The sequence below is a fragment of the Mercenaria mercenaria genome, chromosome 4 (assembly GCF_021730395.1).
Source record: "Mercenaria mercenaria strain notata chromosome 4, MADL_Memer_1, whole genome shotgun sequence".
Classification (NCBI taxonomy): domain Eukaryota; kingdom Metazoa; phylum Mollusca; class Bivalvia; order Venerida; family Veneridae; genus Mercenaria; species Mercenaria mercenaria.
In genome coordinates this window covers 65808627-65826106 of record NC_069364.1, presented here as the reverse complement: position 1 = coordinate 65826106, position 17480 = coordinate 65808627, and the positions used below count along the sequence as shown (strand labels likewise).

General features: G+C 35.3%; 1 protein-coding gene across 4 annotated transcripts in view; it reads right to left on the bottom strand.

The window, feature by feature from the left end:
- Window positions 1-16175, bottom strand: part of LOC123552026 (transient receptor potential cation channel subfamily A member 1 homolog) — a 46230-nt gene extending 30055 nt beyond the window's left edge. For 2 of the 4 annotated variants that reach the window (XM_053541557.1, XM_053541559.1), the window contains exons 1-6: window positions 15886-16175; window positions 13644-13806; window positions 13169-13291; window positions 8133-8295; window positions 4901-5040; window positions 1249-1275 (exon numbers count right to left, since the gene is read on the bottom strand). In XM_053541557.1, coding sequence (XP_053397532.1) covers window positions 1249-1275; window positions 4901-5040; window positions 8133-8295; window positions 13169-13291; window positions 13644-13682 — 492 coding nt within the window. In that variant the 5' untranslated portion in view covers window positions 13683-13806; window positions 15886-16175. Of the gene's footprint in view, window positions 1-1248; window positions 1276-4900; window positions 5041-8132; window positions 8296-10225; window positions 10564-13168; window positions 13292-13643; window positions 13807-15885 lie in introns of those variants that run through there. The other 2 variants (XM_053541558.1, XM_053541560.1) reach the window with 2 other exon arrangements.
- Between the last annotated feature and the right edge of the window lie 1305 nt (window positions 16176-17480).

Below are 17480 nucleotides of genomic sequence, written 5' to 3'. Positions count from 1 at the left end.
TGTGGAACTTGATGCTATCAACTAGTTTTATAACCCCGAAGGCACATATGAAGTTTCAACTTAATATCTGTATTTGTTCTGCAGATAGTAACTTGCATGCAAAACTTTAACCAGAATTTTCTTAGTTCAAAACGGGGCATAATTTGCCCAAAATACATGTCAGAGTTATGGGACTTGATCCAGTGAGGTTGGTAATTGATCTAGAAAACAAAAAAATAAGTTTCAAATCTATATGCCTTTAAGTAATAGCTGTATGTACTTACACGCAAAACTTTAACCAGGATTTTCTAAGTCCAAAGGGGCATAATTTGGCCAAAATGCAGGTCAGAGTTATGGGACTTGATGCTATCAACTAGTTTTATAACCCCGAACACACATGTGAAGTTTCAATTCAATATCTGCAACAGTTTTGGAAATAGTAACTTGCACGTAAAACTTTAACCAGAATTTTCTATTTGCAAAAGTGGGCATAATTTGCCCAAAATACATGTCAGAGTTATGGGACTTGACCCAGTGATGTTGGTAATTGATATAGAAAACGAAAAAATAAGTTTCAAATCTATAATTATGCCTTTTAGTAATAGCTGTTTGTACTTGCACGCAAAACTTTAACCAGGATTTTCTAAGTGCAAAAGGGGGCATAATTTGGCCAAAATGCAAGTCAGAGTTATGGGACTTGATGCTATCAACTAGTTTTATAACTCCGAAGACACATGTGAAGTTTCAATTCAATATCTGCATTAGTTTTGGAGATAGTAACTTGCATGTAAAACTTTAACAAGGATTTTCTAAGTTCAAAAGGGGGCATAATTTGCTCAAAATACATGTCAGAGTTATGGAAAAAGACCTAGAAAAAGATAGTTATATGCCTTTAAATGATAGCTGTATGTACTTGCATGCAAAACTTTAACCAAGGTGTGACACCGACGCCGACGCCAGGTTGAGTAGAATATGTTCTTCGAATAGTCGAGCTAATTAAATGATAATTGCCCAGTGTCATTATACGTCTACTACCTTAAGAAATGAACTGAACAACAACAGGACGACTGATAGGTTAATGTAACAGGATAATGTTACAGTGTGGATTATGATAATAAATATATGCTATAAAGAAAGACAATACTAGTTATTGTCCGCAGTAATATGTAGATACTGCACGCCAAATCCTTTACAGTATACATTTCACAATATACGAGAATAAATATATCACACAATAGGCAGTCACATTTCACAATATTTATGTATTACCACTTGTCCATCTTCTGACTGCTGATCCTGATGCATAAAAAAGATGTAAAAAGAACATTTTGTAAAAAGGATCTTTTTTTAGTGTTTTCTAAATGTCTCAGCTGTATGACGTACAGTGCCCTACATTTGGAACTCAAGCTAAACCAATCTTACATGCATTATATCTACGGTAAATCTCAGACTATATTAAGTCCGTATAAGTCTGCTTCGATAAATAACTGCATTTGTTAAAAAATGTTATTCTTATGTGATAAATTAATATGTGAGTACGTGTTTAAATACAAGCATAACAGCAATAATTTTAATGAAAATGATATCGCCTGATTTTACTATTAGCATATCAAAACTACTGCTATGAAGCGTTACCAAAAAAAAACAATACGTAAAAGAGACCACGAGAAACTCATGCTAATGATACTGAAGAATTACTACCAAAAACGCAGTAAGATAAAAAAAAATATTTATCAGTTATGACAAAACAAATATATTTCATCTATAAATAACTGTAAGATTTAAGAAAATTGTTGAAAAATACATTAAATAGCACGCGCCGGCAATGAAGTATCTATTAACATATAGACTAAGAAACTAAAAACGCGCAAAGAAGCTTAAATAGAAGTGTGTGGCAACGTTAAATGTCGCAACGCCGCTAAATGTCGCAACCACCGTTAAATGTCGCAAGGTTGACGTTAAATGTCGCAACCACCGCTAAATGTCGCAAAATCGTCTGCCGTTAAATGTCGCACCTTTAACGTTAAATGTCGCAAAAATTTGCCCACCTTTATATGTCGCAACACCAACGCTAAATGTCGCACAGCATAATAAGGTAAGTTAAACAGTCTTCACAATTTAGAGATAAGACTGGGTAATGCATGCTTGATTTGGGAAGGGCTGAATTGACCTTTCACTCTAATCTGCACGTTTGCTTTTCAGTGGTTCCGCACCATACATACGTTATATATTTCATATCTAAAGGTTTAAGCACTAACGTGGTACTTGCCACAGTACTAGTCTATTTCAGGTCTAAACTATGTAATTCTATGGAGTCCTGTTTAGCTCATGAGACATTCAGCTCGCGCTCCGTATTGTCGCGCGTTGTATGGCATGTCTTTAGTCGACCTGAATTTCGTTACACAACAGGCAGGGGGCCAGAAATTGTTGATGGAGGATGGGAGTGGGGGTGGGGGATGGGGGGGGGGGGGCACCAGTTTTAAACAAAAGCGTCAACGGCGACGTGCGGTAGGTATGGGGTTCCTCTGTCCGTATTTGTGGGAAAGTTTTTATAATTATACAGGTATGAAATGTTTGCCTGTGGTGCATTTTTGTCTATTTTTTAGGTACGTACTAGAGGGGCACTCCCCTTATTTTAGGTGGTTAGGGTCTTTTCCCATTGACAATTTTGAAAAACAAGTATGGAATGCTGGACTTTAATTGCTGTTTTTGTTCAAAATTTCGATGTATGGGAGGGGTTATCCCTGTCATTTTCGAGGGTTCGGGGTCTCTCCCCGGGAAAGTTTGAAAAATATGTATAAAATGGTTGCCTCTGGTGCATTTTTCTTCTTCTTAATTTTAAGGTACTGGAGGGGTATTCACCTTCCCCCCCCCCACCCCCACACAAGGGGGTCAACGGTTCTTCCCCCTGGTGAATTTTGAAATATAAGTATAAACGCCTCAGATGAATATAAGTCAATAGTAAGCCAACAAGGGTGGGGTTTGGGTGGGGGGGGGGGATCGGCTCGGGCAACAATCCAGGCCTGTTACACAACAGGATGTTCAACTACGCGACACGAAGTCTGTGTTTTGTACCAGCTATAGAAAACGAAGATTTTCTATTAATCAGCCATGGGTTCTATTTCTTTGTTTGGAGGTTTACATTTAAAGTCATAAGGTAACTATCAAGCTTCAATGGCCGAGAAAGATCCTATGTGGCCCTCTGTACATTCTTTCAGGTAAAGCGGGAATTTTGATATTATTTTACTTTAGTCTCTTAAAATTGTTTGGTTTAGTCTCATTCCCCTCATTATCTTACTTTTCCGCCTACCCACACATACAACCCCACCCCCACCCACCCCCACCCCTTCAAAAATGTAAATATTTATATTTTCTATTAATTATCTTGGTGATGTGTGTCACACACAACTTTTTATTCTTAGGCGTCTTATCAAGCCATCCGCAGCGGGGTGCGAGAACAGCCGCCGCAAGGACAGACCTATGATTTACATTGAAATATAGAAGGATAAAATTTTGTTTCGACCATTCTTATTTTCAGTTTATATATCTAATTTTATCACTGTTCCCACCATAAAATTCATTTTCTTATCTTTCCACTGGTGTATTTTTATTAATGTAACACTATTTCTTCTTGCTTCCAATTTCATTTGAAATCAGCCATAGTATTTCCCTATGTAACCTAGTATATGAAATGCAAGCAAAAAACGTTTTTCGCTAAACTTTAAAGGACATTTAATACTGTTTCTCCTCTGAAACAAATTTTATCACTGTTACCACGTGAAATTATAACAACAAAAAAATGATGATACAAAAATATTTAAAGTAATTCAATGGCATCTTGCTTCCATTTGCATTTAAAAACGGCAAAAACTGCATTTTAGCCATTCTGTCCATAATGTTGTGTCTTCGATTTCTGTGTCGTTATTCACCCCGTTCCCCACCCATACCCAACCCCCACAAACAAACAACACTATATTTGTATTACATGAACCTGTTAATTTTTCTTCCCTCAAAAAAGTAAATATACACAAAGAATTGATAATCATAGTGTCAAATTGGAAGTGCGACATTTAGAGTTGGTGTTGCGACATATAACGGTGGGCAAATTTTTGCGACATTTAACGTTAAAGGTGCGACATTTAGCGGCAAACGATTTTGCGACATTTAGCGGTGGTTGCGACATTTAACGTCAACCCTGCGACATTTAACGGTGGTTGCGACATTTAGCGGCGTTGCGACATTTAACGTTGCCACAAAGTGAATTACCGACACATCCCCGTCAAATGGGCTCTGCTTTTTGGAAAAAAAAGTACAAAGAAAAGTGATTTTTATTATTTTGAAACAAAATTTAATTATTAACTGCCATTGCATATTTTATGTTGAAATAGATATATATCTTGTACCACAGAAGGTAAAGGTAGATCAGTGATATGTCTTTGGCTAAGATCTGTCTGGGTAACACTGTAAATGTTAGCACGGACATCGACAAGGTTATAGGAAGATCTAAACATTTGTCTTAAATCTAAATCTTACAATGCAATACAATGATTGTATTGTTAAAACGTTTTCCAGTCAATCCTAAGGCCAGTTGTTTAAAGTAGTACAGATTTGTTCCGGATTTGTCAGTGCGACTGACGTATTTCACATTGATTTTATTTCCGGTATACGAGTTAGTGGCCTCCGCGGCCAAGTGGTTAATGTTGATGACTTCGAATCAACTTTGAAACGAAAAAGAAAAAGAAAACAAAGGTACATTAGCTTCAAAATACTAAACTTCATATCTGCTAATCTAGCTCTCGCTTCCACTGTTACACCGATTTTGATTATGTTACCACAGTTCACTTCCAACACAGATAAAAAAAAATCAGAGAAATATACGAGTACAAACGTATGTAACTAAGAAATTCTAAGAATGTTATACCATTCCTCTCGCCGGCGAGTTTTCTATAGTTTCTGTTAAGGATAGATTCAGCATTGTCTGTTTAGACTTCTTCCGCTTCCGTTTGATTCTGCATGCATAATGTAACGGTGTTAATCCCTCGCGGTCCTCGCTGTTCACATCTGTATAATATGGACAAATAAAAAATTACAATTTATTAAAATGAAAATAATGGTAAATTCGGGACGAAGACAGTTTCGAAAGAAAACCCATCGCTAACATCTTTTATCTGCAAGAAGTCGGTTAATTTTGACACAGTCATTTTACAACTTGTCATATTATCCCTGAAGCTCTTGATTTTTTTCAGTCTAGTTCCATGTCAAAGATGGATATTATGTCTGATATAAAGTAGTATAAGATACGCCATGTTGATCTATTTTCTCTCCCATGGGCATTGACTAGTCTTACAGCAAACAACTGCAGTGTAGATTAACCCGCCATTCGAACTTAGTTCATGTTTTGTCCTAACTTAATTTTGGTGCTAGCATTCTGTTATGCAACTTTGAATTATACAGATCGAAAAATTTGTACACATTTACAACACATAGCATCGGATACTGTTATTCTTGTAACTACATTCTGTGAAATATCTGTGTTACGTAGCGCATGAATTTGTTTATATTAATTAGTCTAAAACGGAACTTATAATATTTCACATTTCAATAATTGATAAAGTAGATGTAGTGGTCCATGAATAAACTGCAAAATCAATTTTATTGTCAGCATTGAAATTTTATGCTTTTGTACAATTATGTACATCATGTAATATTTACGTACCGCTCCTAAAGGTTCATGATATGTATTCGTTTAAAATGTGCTGCAAACATGTGGCATGATTAAAAAAATCTATGGACAGAAACTTATTTGTGATAATGGATTGTGATAATTTTAGAACAGATTTAAAGTAACAAATACCAACATAGTGTTACACCCCTTTGTCGGTTGTCTGACAATAATATCCCTGCGTGAAGGTTGATGAATAACGTTCATCAGGCTAAACATTGAAAAGCAACCTGTAGCCTTGAAAGAAATGCTTTTCTGAAAAGTCTTTGGTTTTCAGTCTAAAATAAGGTTTCTCCAGAAACGCTTTGGGACTTTAAAATCAATGAAAAAAAACAGGTCATGAATTGTTAATAAAGATACGCTGACATTCACTTACTTAAAATAAAAAGGTAGTTCTGTTTATATAATATGCAGTATAATTGTTTTGTCAATATCTCTGGTCAATAACTTACACATGTTTCTATCTAAATGTTCTTGCTTGTGGTAAATACAATGAACTGTCATCCATGTCTCTAAATTCCGCAGCAGAGCTTAATTGTAAAATGCAGATCATTTTGCAGTTCATTTCCTCAGATGAATCAGAGGTGGAGGGTGAACTGGGAAAATGTCAGACGACCGTTACCTGGTCCTGGGATCAAAACCTCAACCTTCCTAGTGGTAGTACTATGTTCTACCCACAATGCTTACCAGGGACCTGTTTCACAAAACCTACTTAGGACCATGTTAGAACTTGGGAGTCTGGTGTTTCACCAATATCATTTAAACAGATTCAATTTTAGTGTACGACTACTTTTTGAAACTACGCCGAACGAAAAGAAGATAGATTTGTCCTAAAACTGAATTATCGACACCTGTTTTAATTGATAAATATAATACCTTATGAAAGAAATATGTTTTCATAGTCCATGCTTAGGACGAAACGTATAAACTTTTGTTAACCTTTACCCTGCTAAGTTCCTATAATGAACTTGTTCGTCTTTCAGTTTGGGCAGGTCCGTTAACTGTTAAAAGGGGTGCTTACCAAAATGATACTGACTGAATGCAGAGCAATGCAGATCATGATCAGACTGCACGGATGTTCAGGCTGATCATGATCTAAACTGTCCGCAAACGCAGAATCAGTCGTGTCCAGCATGATAAAAATTAGACGAGTCCCAGAACGACTTTCACAAAGCTTAAAACTCAAGTCTAGTTTTACTGTGTGTTTATTCTTTGTTATTGAACTGTATTAAACACATTAACATTTGGTATACATTGTACAATATATAAAATACCATTGAATTTAAAATCGATTTTTGACAAGTTTAATACAAGCGACCTATATATTCATTACCTTGTTTTTGGTTAAATATCATATAGCGACTGACCTCGGGGTTTTAATCGGGTTTCACTTTAAAGTACTTAATTTACTTATCTATATTAAACAAACATTTGTGTAATCATACTGGGTGTAATATACAGTTTCGAACACCGTTTCCATTTCTTTTGTTCATTAAAATTATGTTCAAGTATAAATACTTCAGATTTTTTTTGTTTTGAAAATTTAAGTGTTTTCTTCTACGTGTAGTGTACATCATATTTTGAAATCTAGCCGTATGAACAGACTTCTAATAACAAATTTATAATCTTTTTTTATATATATAAGGCACCGAAAAATCTACAAGTTGTTGAGCATTTAAAAAGAGCTATGTATAATATCATTAATTGTTGTTTTATGCTGTAAATTTTATTTTGAAAGTGCTTCACCGATAATATACAAGTAGTGAAGCAAATAAATAGACACCAAAAGCAAACAGCAAATGCTGATGACTAAGGATTAGTTACGTAACTTTTATTATGTACAGTTTAGTTGTATAACAGGACTGACGCCCACACTAAATCAGCTCCTTACAGAATACAACCCGCCTATCTTAAATATGTACAACAAAAATAGCAGTTATTTATAGTGTTGTAAATGGCTTCCATTTAAAAAAAGAAATGAAATGATTTTTTAAATGGAGACTGACCCGCTGTCCACTCAGACCTTTTCTTCTCAAGGCGCCGATGATACTGAAGCTAGAGCTTAACTGTTTCCGGCATAGGGCCTGTCATAATTCACTGTGTGCACAGAGTTTGCATTTGGAGCTCTCTTGCCTTGATTAAATACTCTAAGAAATAATGCCGCCAATGTATGTGCATATCAATATGAGCCGTGCCATGGGAAAACCAACATAGTGGGTATGCGACCAGCATGGATCCAGACCAGCCTGCGCATCCGCGCAGTCTGGTCAGGATCCATGCTGTTCGCTAATAGTTTCTCCAATTCCAATAGGCTTTAAAGCGAACAGCATGGAGCCTGACCAGACTGCGCGGATGCGCAGGCTGGTCTGGATCCATGCTGGTCGCAAAGCCACTATGTTGGTTTTCCCATGGCATGGCTCATATGTTTTACCTGCTCCATTTTCAACGAGCAGCTTTACTATCTCCATGTGGTTATATCTAGCAGCGTAATGTAATGGACATAGTCCGTCTTCATCATCATTGTTGATTTCTTTCTGGCTTTTCTCGTCCTGCAGCAGCCGAGTAGCAGCCTCCACATACCCGTTTCTGGCACACTGAAACAAACAAGATATTTCACTACTAAAACACGCGGCATGAACGTAAATGTTTCTGGAAATAACACAGACGAGTTTATTTCACTTGAAAACTGACGTAAACAAAATAGCTCCTGACACACTGAAAGAAACAATTTTTTATTTTTTTTTTTTTATTTTTTTTTTTTTAGAAAATCGGAGTCACACTGAAACAGACACAAATGTTCGGCGTCAGCATGTCAGTACTCTCCGGCGTCACAATGAAACAAAACAAGATTGCATTTACTAGGAACTCATCGTAAGCTTAATAATTTCGGGCAAAAACGACTGTATCACTAGAAACTCGACATCAACATAAGTATCCTATACACTAAAATAACAAGACCGTTTCACTAGAAACTCGATTGTTAGCATAACCGTTTTTGGTGCATCCTGAAACAAACAAGATTGTTCCCGAGAAACTCGGCGTCAACATAACCGTATCGTGCACCCTGAAAAAAATATTGTTCCCGAGAAACTAAGCGTCAGCATAACCGTTTCTGGCACCCTGAAACAAGTTCCCGAGAAACTCGGCGTCTGCATAACCGTTTCTGGCACCCTTAATCAAACAATATTGCCATGAAACCTTAATGATATTCTATCAGATACAGAATACAATAATGATGATGACCTGTAACATCTGGTACTTCAGTCAGTTGTACAGAGATCACTTACCTTACTGTAGGACGGTGGTACTTCTATTTAGCATGTTATTTTCAAGAAAATATACAATTATCTGTGTTGAATACAATTCAGATACAGAATGTATTGCTGAACATCTGCTCATGTATTGTTCACAAAAATGTCGTATAAGATATAGTTAATGGCTAGCTTTACACAAATATTTAGGAAACGTAAATTACTCACGTTTCTGTGCAAAGAACCCACGGAACCAGATCATTGAAATAATGTCAGGACACACTTAGTTCGAAATGAACGATACTCAGAAAGTAAAATGTTTTAAGTCCACCTTAAGGCAGTTACGGATTCTGTTCCGTTTTGTCGTTGATCATAAATTACACATATAATTGACGGAGGTTGTAGCGACTGTTGAATACTTTAATGCATACCAATAAATGCATGAAACAATTCTATTAACTGATCAAATATGTTCTGTATATGTATATCACGGTATGTTGATTACATCCGAAAGGAAGTGTTAAGTGTCAAATGTTATCAATCATATTTGCATAAAGTGCATTGGAGTATATTGTAATTACCATTTACATCATAATATCCTGCTGTTGATCTTGTATTTGATTTTGCAAGATCATAAAATTATCTAACGGGAATTACTATACATTTAAAATTCGATTAAATACACTCAGTTTTCTTAGATTTTCCTTGTTTCCCACTTGTCTATCTTGTTTACTTTCGTTTCGACCAAAATATACCTCTTTTGGACAAAACATGCATTTATTCGGAATTAAACTCATCTCACATCTAATTTTCATCATTTACATTGAACTATATTTGCTTTCACCAAAATGATCATGAATACTTATTACTCTTGTTTTGACAATACAAAATTATGCTGGTTTACTATATTTGTTCATGGACAGGTTTTATTATATCAACCAATCTTTGATATATTTTTTTGTTTTTGTATATATCATGCAAAGTTATAACTATTAGTTTTGAAATATGTTAGGTTCACCATTAATGTGAATATTTCGTCTTGTAATTGTAAACGAACGAATTATAACGTGTCTGATTGTGATATTGTTTGTCTATCAATCGATTGCTCTCTCGCTCTCTCTCTTTCTCTCCCTCTCTCTCTCTCTCTATTTTTTTTAAATGGTATACTTTTTATTTTTTAATCGGTTGAGAACATTGTCTTTTTTTAACAAAAATTTGAGTATTTATTTCACTTTTTGAAATCTGTACACATCTAATTAAAAGCAAAACTAACCTGATATATGCTAGATTTTACATGGTCATCTTCAGTATCATTCTGTTTCGGCTCTGGGTGGATCCTACACTCGGCAGCCATATCATATATTAGTTCGCGCTTTTATAACTTCAACTGAGCTGAGGAACTATTGTCTGAATAATTTCCTTCACTGTTTTAAAATGATAACTTGTATGTACATTTATACATATCTTTAAACATATTCTCGTAAATTTCTTCTTAAGTATAGCTAGAGAGCTGAAATAAATATCTCTTTTTTTTTCTACATAACGAACATTGTAAATCTTCAATGTAGCATGTTTACTGCATTCTGTACAACCGTATCATATTGAACTTTTCATATTTAAAACTTAACCATTCAACCTATCAAATTAAGATTATGACAATAAGTTTAATACTACAATTATGTTAAATATCATTGTATACTAGTTTATTTTCTACTGCATTATTAAATCGAAAGGTCACATTATTAGGTAAAGAAAATAGAGCGGATCATTGGCAATACTAGCATATCACTGTTCTTATTGTCGAAAATTTGCGAAGTCTTTTCTTTTTTTTTTCTGCCTTCGTCGGTGAAAAATGACACTTAATTAGAAGTACAAAACAAAAACCTCGAAGTAAATCATCCTTACGAGAGAATATGATTCGCAAGTCAAATATTTATACATAATATTTCTGACAAGTGTAAGCTGACAATTTTTACACACAAAAAATATATCATTTGTAAGCAATTATTTTCACAGATCATTTGTAATCCGTATATTGAAAAAATATGCACATGAATATAAACTTTTCAATATCTTCTGAATAAATGAAAAGGAAAATATTTTGTTATATCCATGTATTGGCGTTTAGAATACTGTGAATGATATTAAAAAGTAAATGGAATGAAAAGTTTAATGAAACCGTATAAAATATATGGATAACAAATACTTGTCAGTTCAAATATGTTTGAGGACCACATCGTTTCAGGTTCGGCGAATAAATTAACTTTTTTTCTCCATGTGGAGGAGATATTCTTAGTGAAAACTGACTAAAGTCGAGATGTATTTACGACAAAAGTAACGCGACATTAAAAATTTGAATACAACTGCCTATTCTCTTTTCCCATTGAACTATAAAAAGATGCAGATGAGAAACAATAGGCACGTGTTTCTTGACATCCGCCATATTCTAATAGCCTATCCTAATGAATCGGAATCTGAACTCATCAGATGAATTTCTCCATTAATCGTGTGTATTCTGTCAACTCTGGTTAAGTCACAGGCATCTTGGATTATGTATCTTTGTAAATTTTGTTAACTGAGCGTACCAGTCTATGTAATGGGCATCTTGGACTAATTGTCTTGGTAAATTTTGATAATCCAGCGTACCAATCTACGTGATGGGTATCTTTGACTATGTGTCTTGGTAAATTTTGATAATTGTGCGTACCAGTCTATGTGATGGACATCTTGGATACTACTTGTAATTGATATTGAACTGATGGCATTAGATATGTGTTGGTAAATTTGAAATAGCGTACCAGTCTATGTGATGGCATTTGATGTGTGTCTTGAATTGATAATACGTACCATCTATGTGGCATCTGACTATTATGGTAAATTTTGATAATTTAGCGTACCAGTCTATGTGATGGGCATCTTGACTTGTGTCTTGGTAAATTTTGCTAATTGAGCGTACCAGTCTATGTGATGGGCATCTTGGATTACGAGTCTTGGTAAATTTTGATAATTGAGCGTACCAGTCTATGTGATGGGCATCTTGGACTATGTGTCTTGGTAAATTTTGATAATTGAGCGTACCAGTCTATGTGATGGGCATCTTGGATTATGTGTCTTGGTAAATTTTGATAATTGAGCGTACCAGTCTATGTGATGGGCATCTTGGATTACGTGTCTTGGTAAGTTTTGATAATTGAGCGTACCAGTCTATGTGATGGGCATCTTGGATTATGTGTCTTGGTAAATTTTGATAATTGAGTGTACCAGTCTATGTGATGGGCATCTTGGACTATGTCTTGGTAAATTTTGTTAATTGAGCGTTCCATTCCATGTGATGGGCATCTTGGACTGTGTCTTGGTAAATTTTGCTAATTGAGCGTCAGTCCATGTGAGCATTGGACTGTGTGTTTGAAATTGCTAATGACGACAGTGTGAGGAATCTGGTATGACTGTAAATTGATAATGATACCATCTATGTGATGGCATCTTGGCTAGTCTTGGTAAATTTTGATAATTGAGCGTTCCAGTCCATGTGATGGGCATCTTGGATTATGTGTCTTGGTAAATTTTGATAATTGAGCGTTCCAGTCGATGGGCATCTTGGATTATATGTCTTGGTAAATTTTGATAATGAGTTACGTCTAGTGATGGCTCTGACAGTCTTGGTAAATTTGATAATGAGCGTTCATCCATGTGAGTATCTTGAGTGTGTCTTGGCAAATTTTGCTAATTGAGCGTTCCAGTCATGTGATAGGCATCTTGGACTGTGTCTTGGTAAACTTTGATAATTGAGCGTTCCGGTCCATGTGATGGGTATCTTGGACTGTGTGTCTTGGTAAATTTTGCTAATTGAGCGTTCCAGTCTATGTGATGGGCATCTTGGACTGTGTGTCTTGGTAAATTTTGCTAATTGAGCGTACCAGTCTATGTGATGGCATCTTGGACTGTGTTGTAAATTGCTATTGAGTTCGTCTATTGATGGCATCTTGGACGTGTGCTTGGTAAATTTGATATTGGCGTTCCAGTCTATGTGATGGGCATCTTGGACTGTGTGTCTTGGTAAATTGTGCTAATTGCAGCGTACCAGTCTATGTGATCTTGGACTGTGTGTCTTGGTAAATTTTGCTAATTGAGCGTACCAGTCTATGTGATGGGCATCTTGGATATGTATCTGACTGAGCTTACATTTTTAGGTCAAACCAATATGAAACTTTATTACCTGCAAAAGATTAAATGAAAGACGGATGCTCTCAATGTCCTCTTCTGCACTGCGGTAAGAAGCGGGATTTATAACTCCATCCGGGAGCATGTCGTCTGCGTCTTCAGCCCCACTATCCGCTCCCTGAAATATTCGTTAAACTATATAAACAAAACAATTTTATTAGATTCCTCCCCACCTCTGTGGTATTGTATGTACTTGCAAAAGTAATTATTCATGATTATACAAGAAGGGTCCGTCCGATTGGCTCTGTAGGTAGCATAGGACTCCCACACAAGAGGTCATGAGTTCGAGCTGATTTTTATCATTATTTTATTGAAGACAATAAATTTTATACAAGTTAAAAGCTAAATTCGTTAGGTAATCGTTTATATATTATCAGTACGTCGGGAGGAAGCAGCTTTCTTCTGATATTATTTCTGAAAGTCTGGTTGATGTTTTATAAACAAAAGTTATGTGTTTCATTACAACTTACCGTTATCGGAACTTCGTCTAGAGGAGCAACGGAATTCATCTTGTAATGTTTGGTACTTTCTTCTACAATGGTTTATGCATACAGATGGCTGTGCATACGATTGTCAATGCATGCATACGATTGTCCATGCATACATATGTCTATGCATACAGATGTCTGAGCTCTGGAGTAACATAAAATATATTTTTGAATATCTTATGAAAAGTAAGGATATAATATAGGTCCAGTGTACAACTCTTGTTCTCTGGGATACAAACGGTCACACAACCGATCAGGGCCGCCAGGAGCTCATTGCCAGTGGCTGGAAAGGGGCTTACTCACCAGCTCCCCTCTGCCAGCGTATTTTTCTGAAAGTGACCCATAACCACAAGGCACCATTCATATTTGTATTTCAAGCGGATGATCAATCCCTCCTAAAAATTTAGACCCAGAAACGCACCAGAGGCCACCATTTCATATCTGTATTTCAAAATTTTCCAGGGGGAGAGTCCCAAGTAACCCCTCCATTACCCGAAAATTTAGACCTAAAAATGCACCAGAGGCCACTATTTCATACCTGTATTTCAAAAATTTACAGGGGTGACCCCCCCCCTGACCCCACTAACATGGACAGAGTCCCCTCCAATACAGACCCGCTATCAGCGCTATTCGCCTCGTGGTGACGACTTCGTTCTAGACTGGTCCCCCCCCCCCCCCATCCACAGTCAAATATTTCTGGATCCGAGCCTGTACACTGTTGAGGGCTATACCTTAAAGAACAACTGTTATCGTTCGTTTCGAGTTTCAACTGCGAACAAAGTAGAAAAAAGGGGTGTTTTGTTCCGTTTTGAATTACCTGGTATAATGGTGTGATATTCCATTTAACATTTCTACCTATTATTCCAGCAAGTTGAAAAACTAACAAATCATATATAATTTTAATTTACAGACACAGACAAGTTTGGCTGAAGTAGATCGTCCACCACTCACGGTTATTTAGACACGGTTGTAGTATGTTGCAAATCCAAGATACAACACCAGGTATTTTTACTTACCGTACTTAAAACAAATACGGCAAAGAAACTAATACATATCAATATATTCCCTGGTTACAATAGAAATTCTATAGAACAGTTACTTGTTGTCGTGAAAATCTGTTTGTAAAGCCTTGCAGAGTCTGTAGATCAATATACATTACAGATGATATCTCCTTGTAGATACAGTTTTAATGTCATATAAAGCAAGTTTACAAGATGCCGACAATCACTATTTAATTTAGTAAAACAAAAACATACAATAATCATGAAATACAGATAAACAATTACTTACGTGGAAATACTGCTATGATTTCACCTCAGATATGCTTAACTAACTGATATGATCATACCTTTAAACCACCACTGTAAATGATGTACTATATAATTATGGTAACTTTACCATGGGCATATTGATTATTGATAGTCAACTTGTAACCGTCACCGTTACAGACCATTTAGCCATGAATAAATAAAATAATTTTATCATTTACATCGAATAATGGGATCAATGTATTTTATTAATTTCAAAACGAAATTTAAAGATACTCGCCCGCAGTTTGGGTGAAAAATTTTAACCTGTTCATTTCCACCAAGTTTGGCACTGAATGTATCTATGACACTGAAAAAATAATGAAGACATTAAAAGTATGCCTTCGGCACAGGTAATGTTGATTTTCTCCTTTAGTACGAAACCGTTTCAGTAGTTTACTCCTTTCTGAACTACTGTTTTGATTATAAGTTAGGACACCTTCCAAAGATAGTGCGTCAATAAGTTTGTACCGCTGATCATTTTCACAATTTCAACATTTTATTGATTTTTGAATGAGAAAAAAGCGTCTAAAATATTTATTTCATCACATGTTTGACGCCGTTGGAGCGAAAACAAATTGGTATAATTATCTCTGGTGTCGTTTCAAGTATGAGAAGTTGGTCGAGTTGACTTGGTGTATAGTAAGTAAAGAAAGAAGAAATTTCGATGTTTTAGCAAGAAAAGTTAACATGTGATAAAAGAATATTATAACTGTGTCTTTCCACATAGAATTTTCAGACAGTATGGTGTTTTTCTCCGTCCGTTTCTTGTATTGTTTCTATATAGTATTCTATTCTCATACCCGCCGCAGATACAGTATCGATCGGTATAAAAAAAAAACCGTACTATTTACGACGCATATATATTGACCCAGATATGGATGTAAACACACAAACAATCATAAAGGTTCACTTACCTGTGGCTGAATATAGATATAAATTTATCGAATTCCACTAATGCATTTTCTCCTAGTGTTACTATCACTACATATTTGAAATAAAGAGAAAATAATCCATTTTTCTGTCTTCCTTTTATCTCTTTCTTTGCTTAATATCACCACAAAACATTTATGTGTGTCCTATTAAATGTACTTTGATATGGTATTGAAGGTGCAATCAAGCGGACCCGTTGATTTTGAATTTCCAATATTTTGTCAGTTCTTGTTCGATCTTGATAATTTTATTGACAACATATGGCACAGAATTGAACTGCCGACACGCAACGCTCGTTTGAAAAGTGTACCGTATTTATTATGATTATGGATTATCAAGTTTAGTAAATTCTTATAGCGCAGTATATTTTATAAATTTTGCGATTAGACTGAAAATTTGAATTTTTTAAAACACATTTTTCATTATTTTGTAAGATTTGAGATGGTCGTCGAATGGTTTTTGCATTGGTAATTTAAACGCTCGGTTATGATCTCTGTATGATTTTAGGGACCGATCAACATGACTTAAAAGTTGTGAAGGGGTAAAAAATTAAACTTGTTTAGATGTGGCTGTAAACAGGCTAGTTTGGCCAGATTTTGATAGAAGATGACAATTTCAGTGCAATTTAGCAGAGAAAAAGAAGAAGAAATAAAAATATTTCAAAATCACTGTTTTGGGTGTATTTTTTTCAAAAAATGCATATTTACTGACTAAATATTGGTATGTTTTAGGTGTCAGGGGTGAGTTTGGGTATATTTTACAGTAACAGTGTGTGATTTGAGTGCACTTTATGGTAAAACTTGATAAAATATGGCAAAAATAAGCTCAAGCAAGGAAAAGTGGTCAAAAATGATGTCACGACAGTTTTTTTACTGAAAAAGCCATAAAACCTTGAAAATTGATTGTATCAAACTGAAACTGGTATTTTTTTTCATGCATTTAGGTTACTGGTACAATTTAAGTGAAAATAACACATTTTGAGTATGAAAAGTGTTTCTTTAAGTACGGATTACACCAAACCGGAAGTGACTACTCAGTGTTACATGTGAAGTAGTCCAAAATGTAGTTCCATGCTATGGATGAAATCTGGTATAATGAGTGACATGAGGAGGTGACAGTTAAATTTTTGGCTTATGTTTATTGCTTATAGTATTGAGAATAGATCTAGACCATTTTCATTGTAAATTTCTTGGAATACGTTTTATTCTTTGCGAAAAATGTCTACCTACACGTAACTGCTAAACGGCTGTTTTCATGGGGGCATTTTTAGAGGGTGATGTTTCTCAGAACAGATTATTTTTCTTATATTCAACATAACATGTCAATATTTTTCTATTCTTGATAAGAAGACATGTTATACTAAATGACCATATATGGTTTTCATATCATTGAAATGCTCTAAAGTGCTGAAAATGAGGTCTGAATATTTTATTGTTAATATGAAATAAATAAGGAATTGAACTGGTAGAATGTAACCTTAATAATCATCGGGTATTAGTGGTAGTTGGCCACGATGTTTGGACGCTACTGGTTAGGGTATAAAGACACTAAATAACATATATAAATTTGAGAAGCTTGC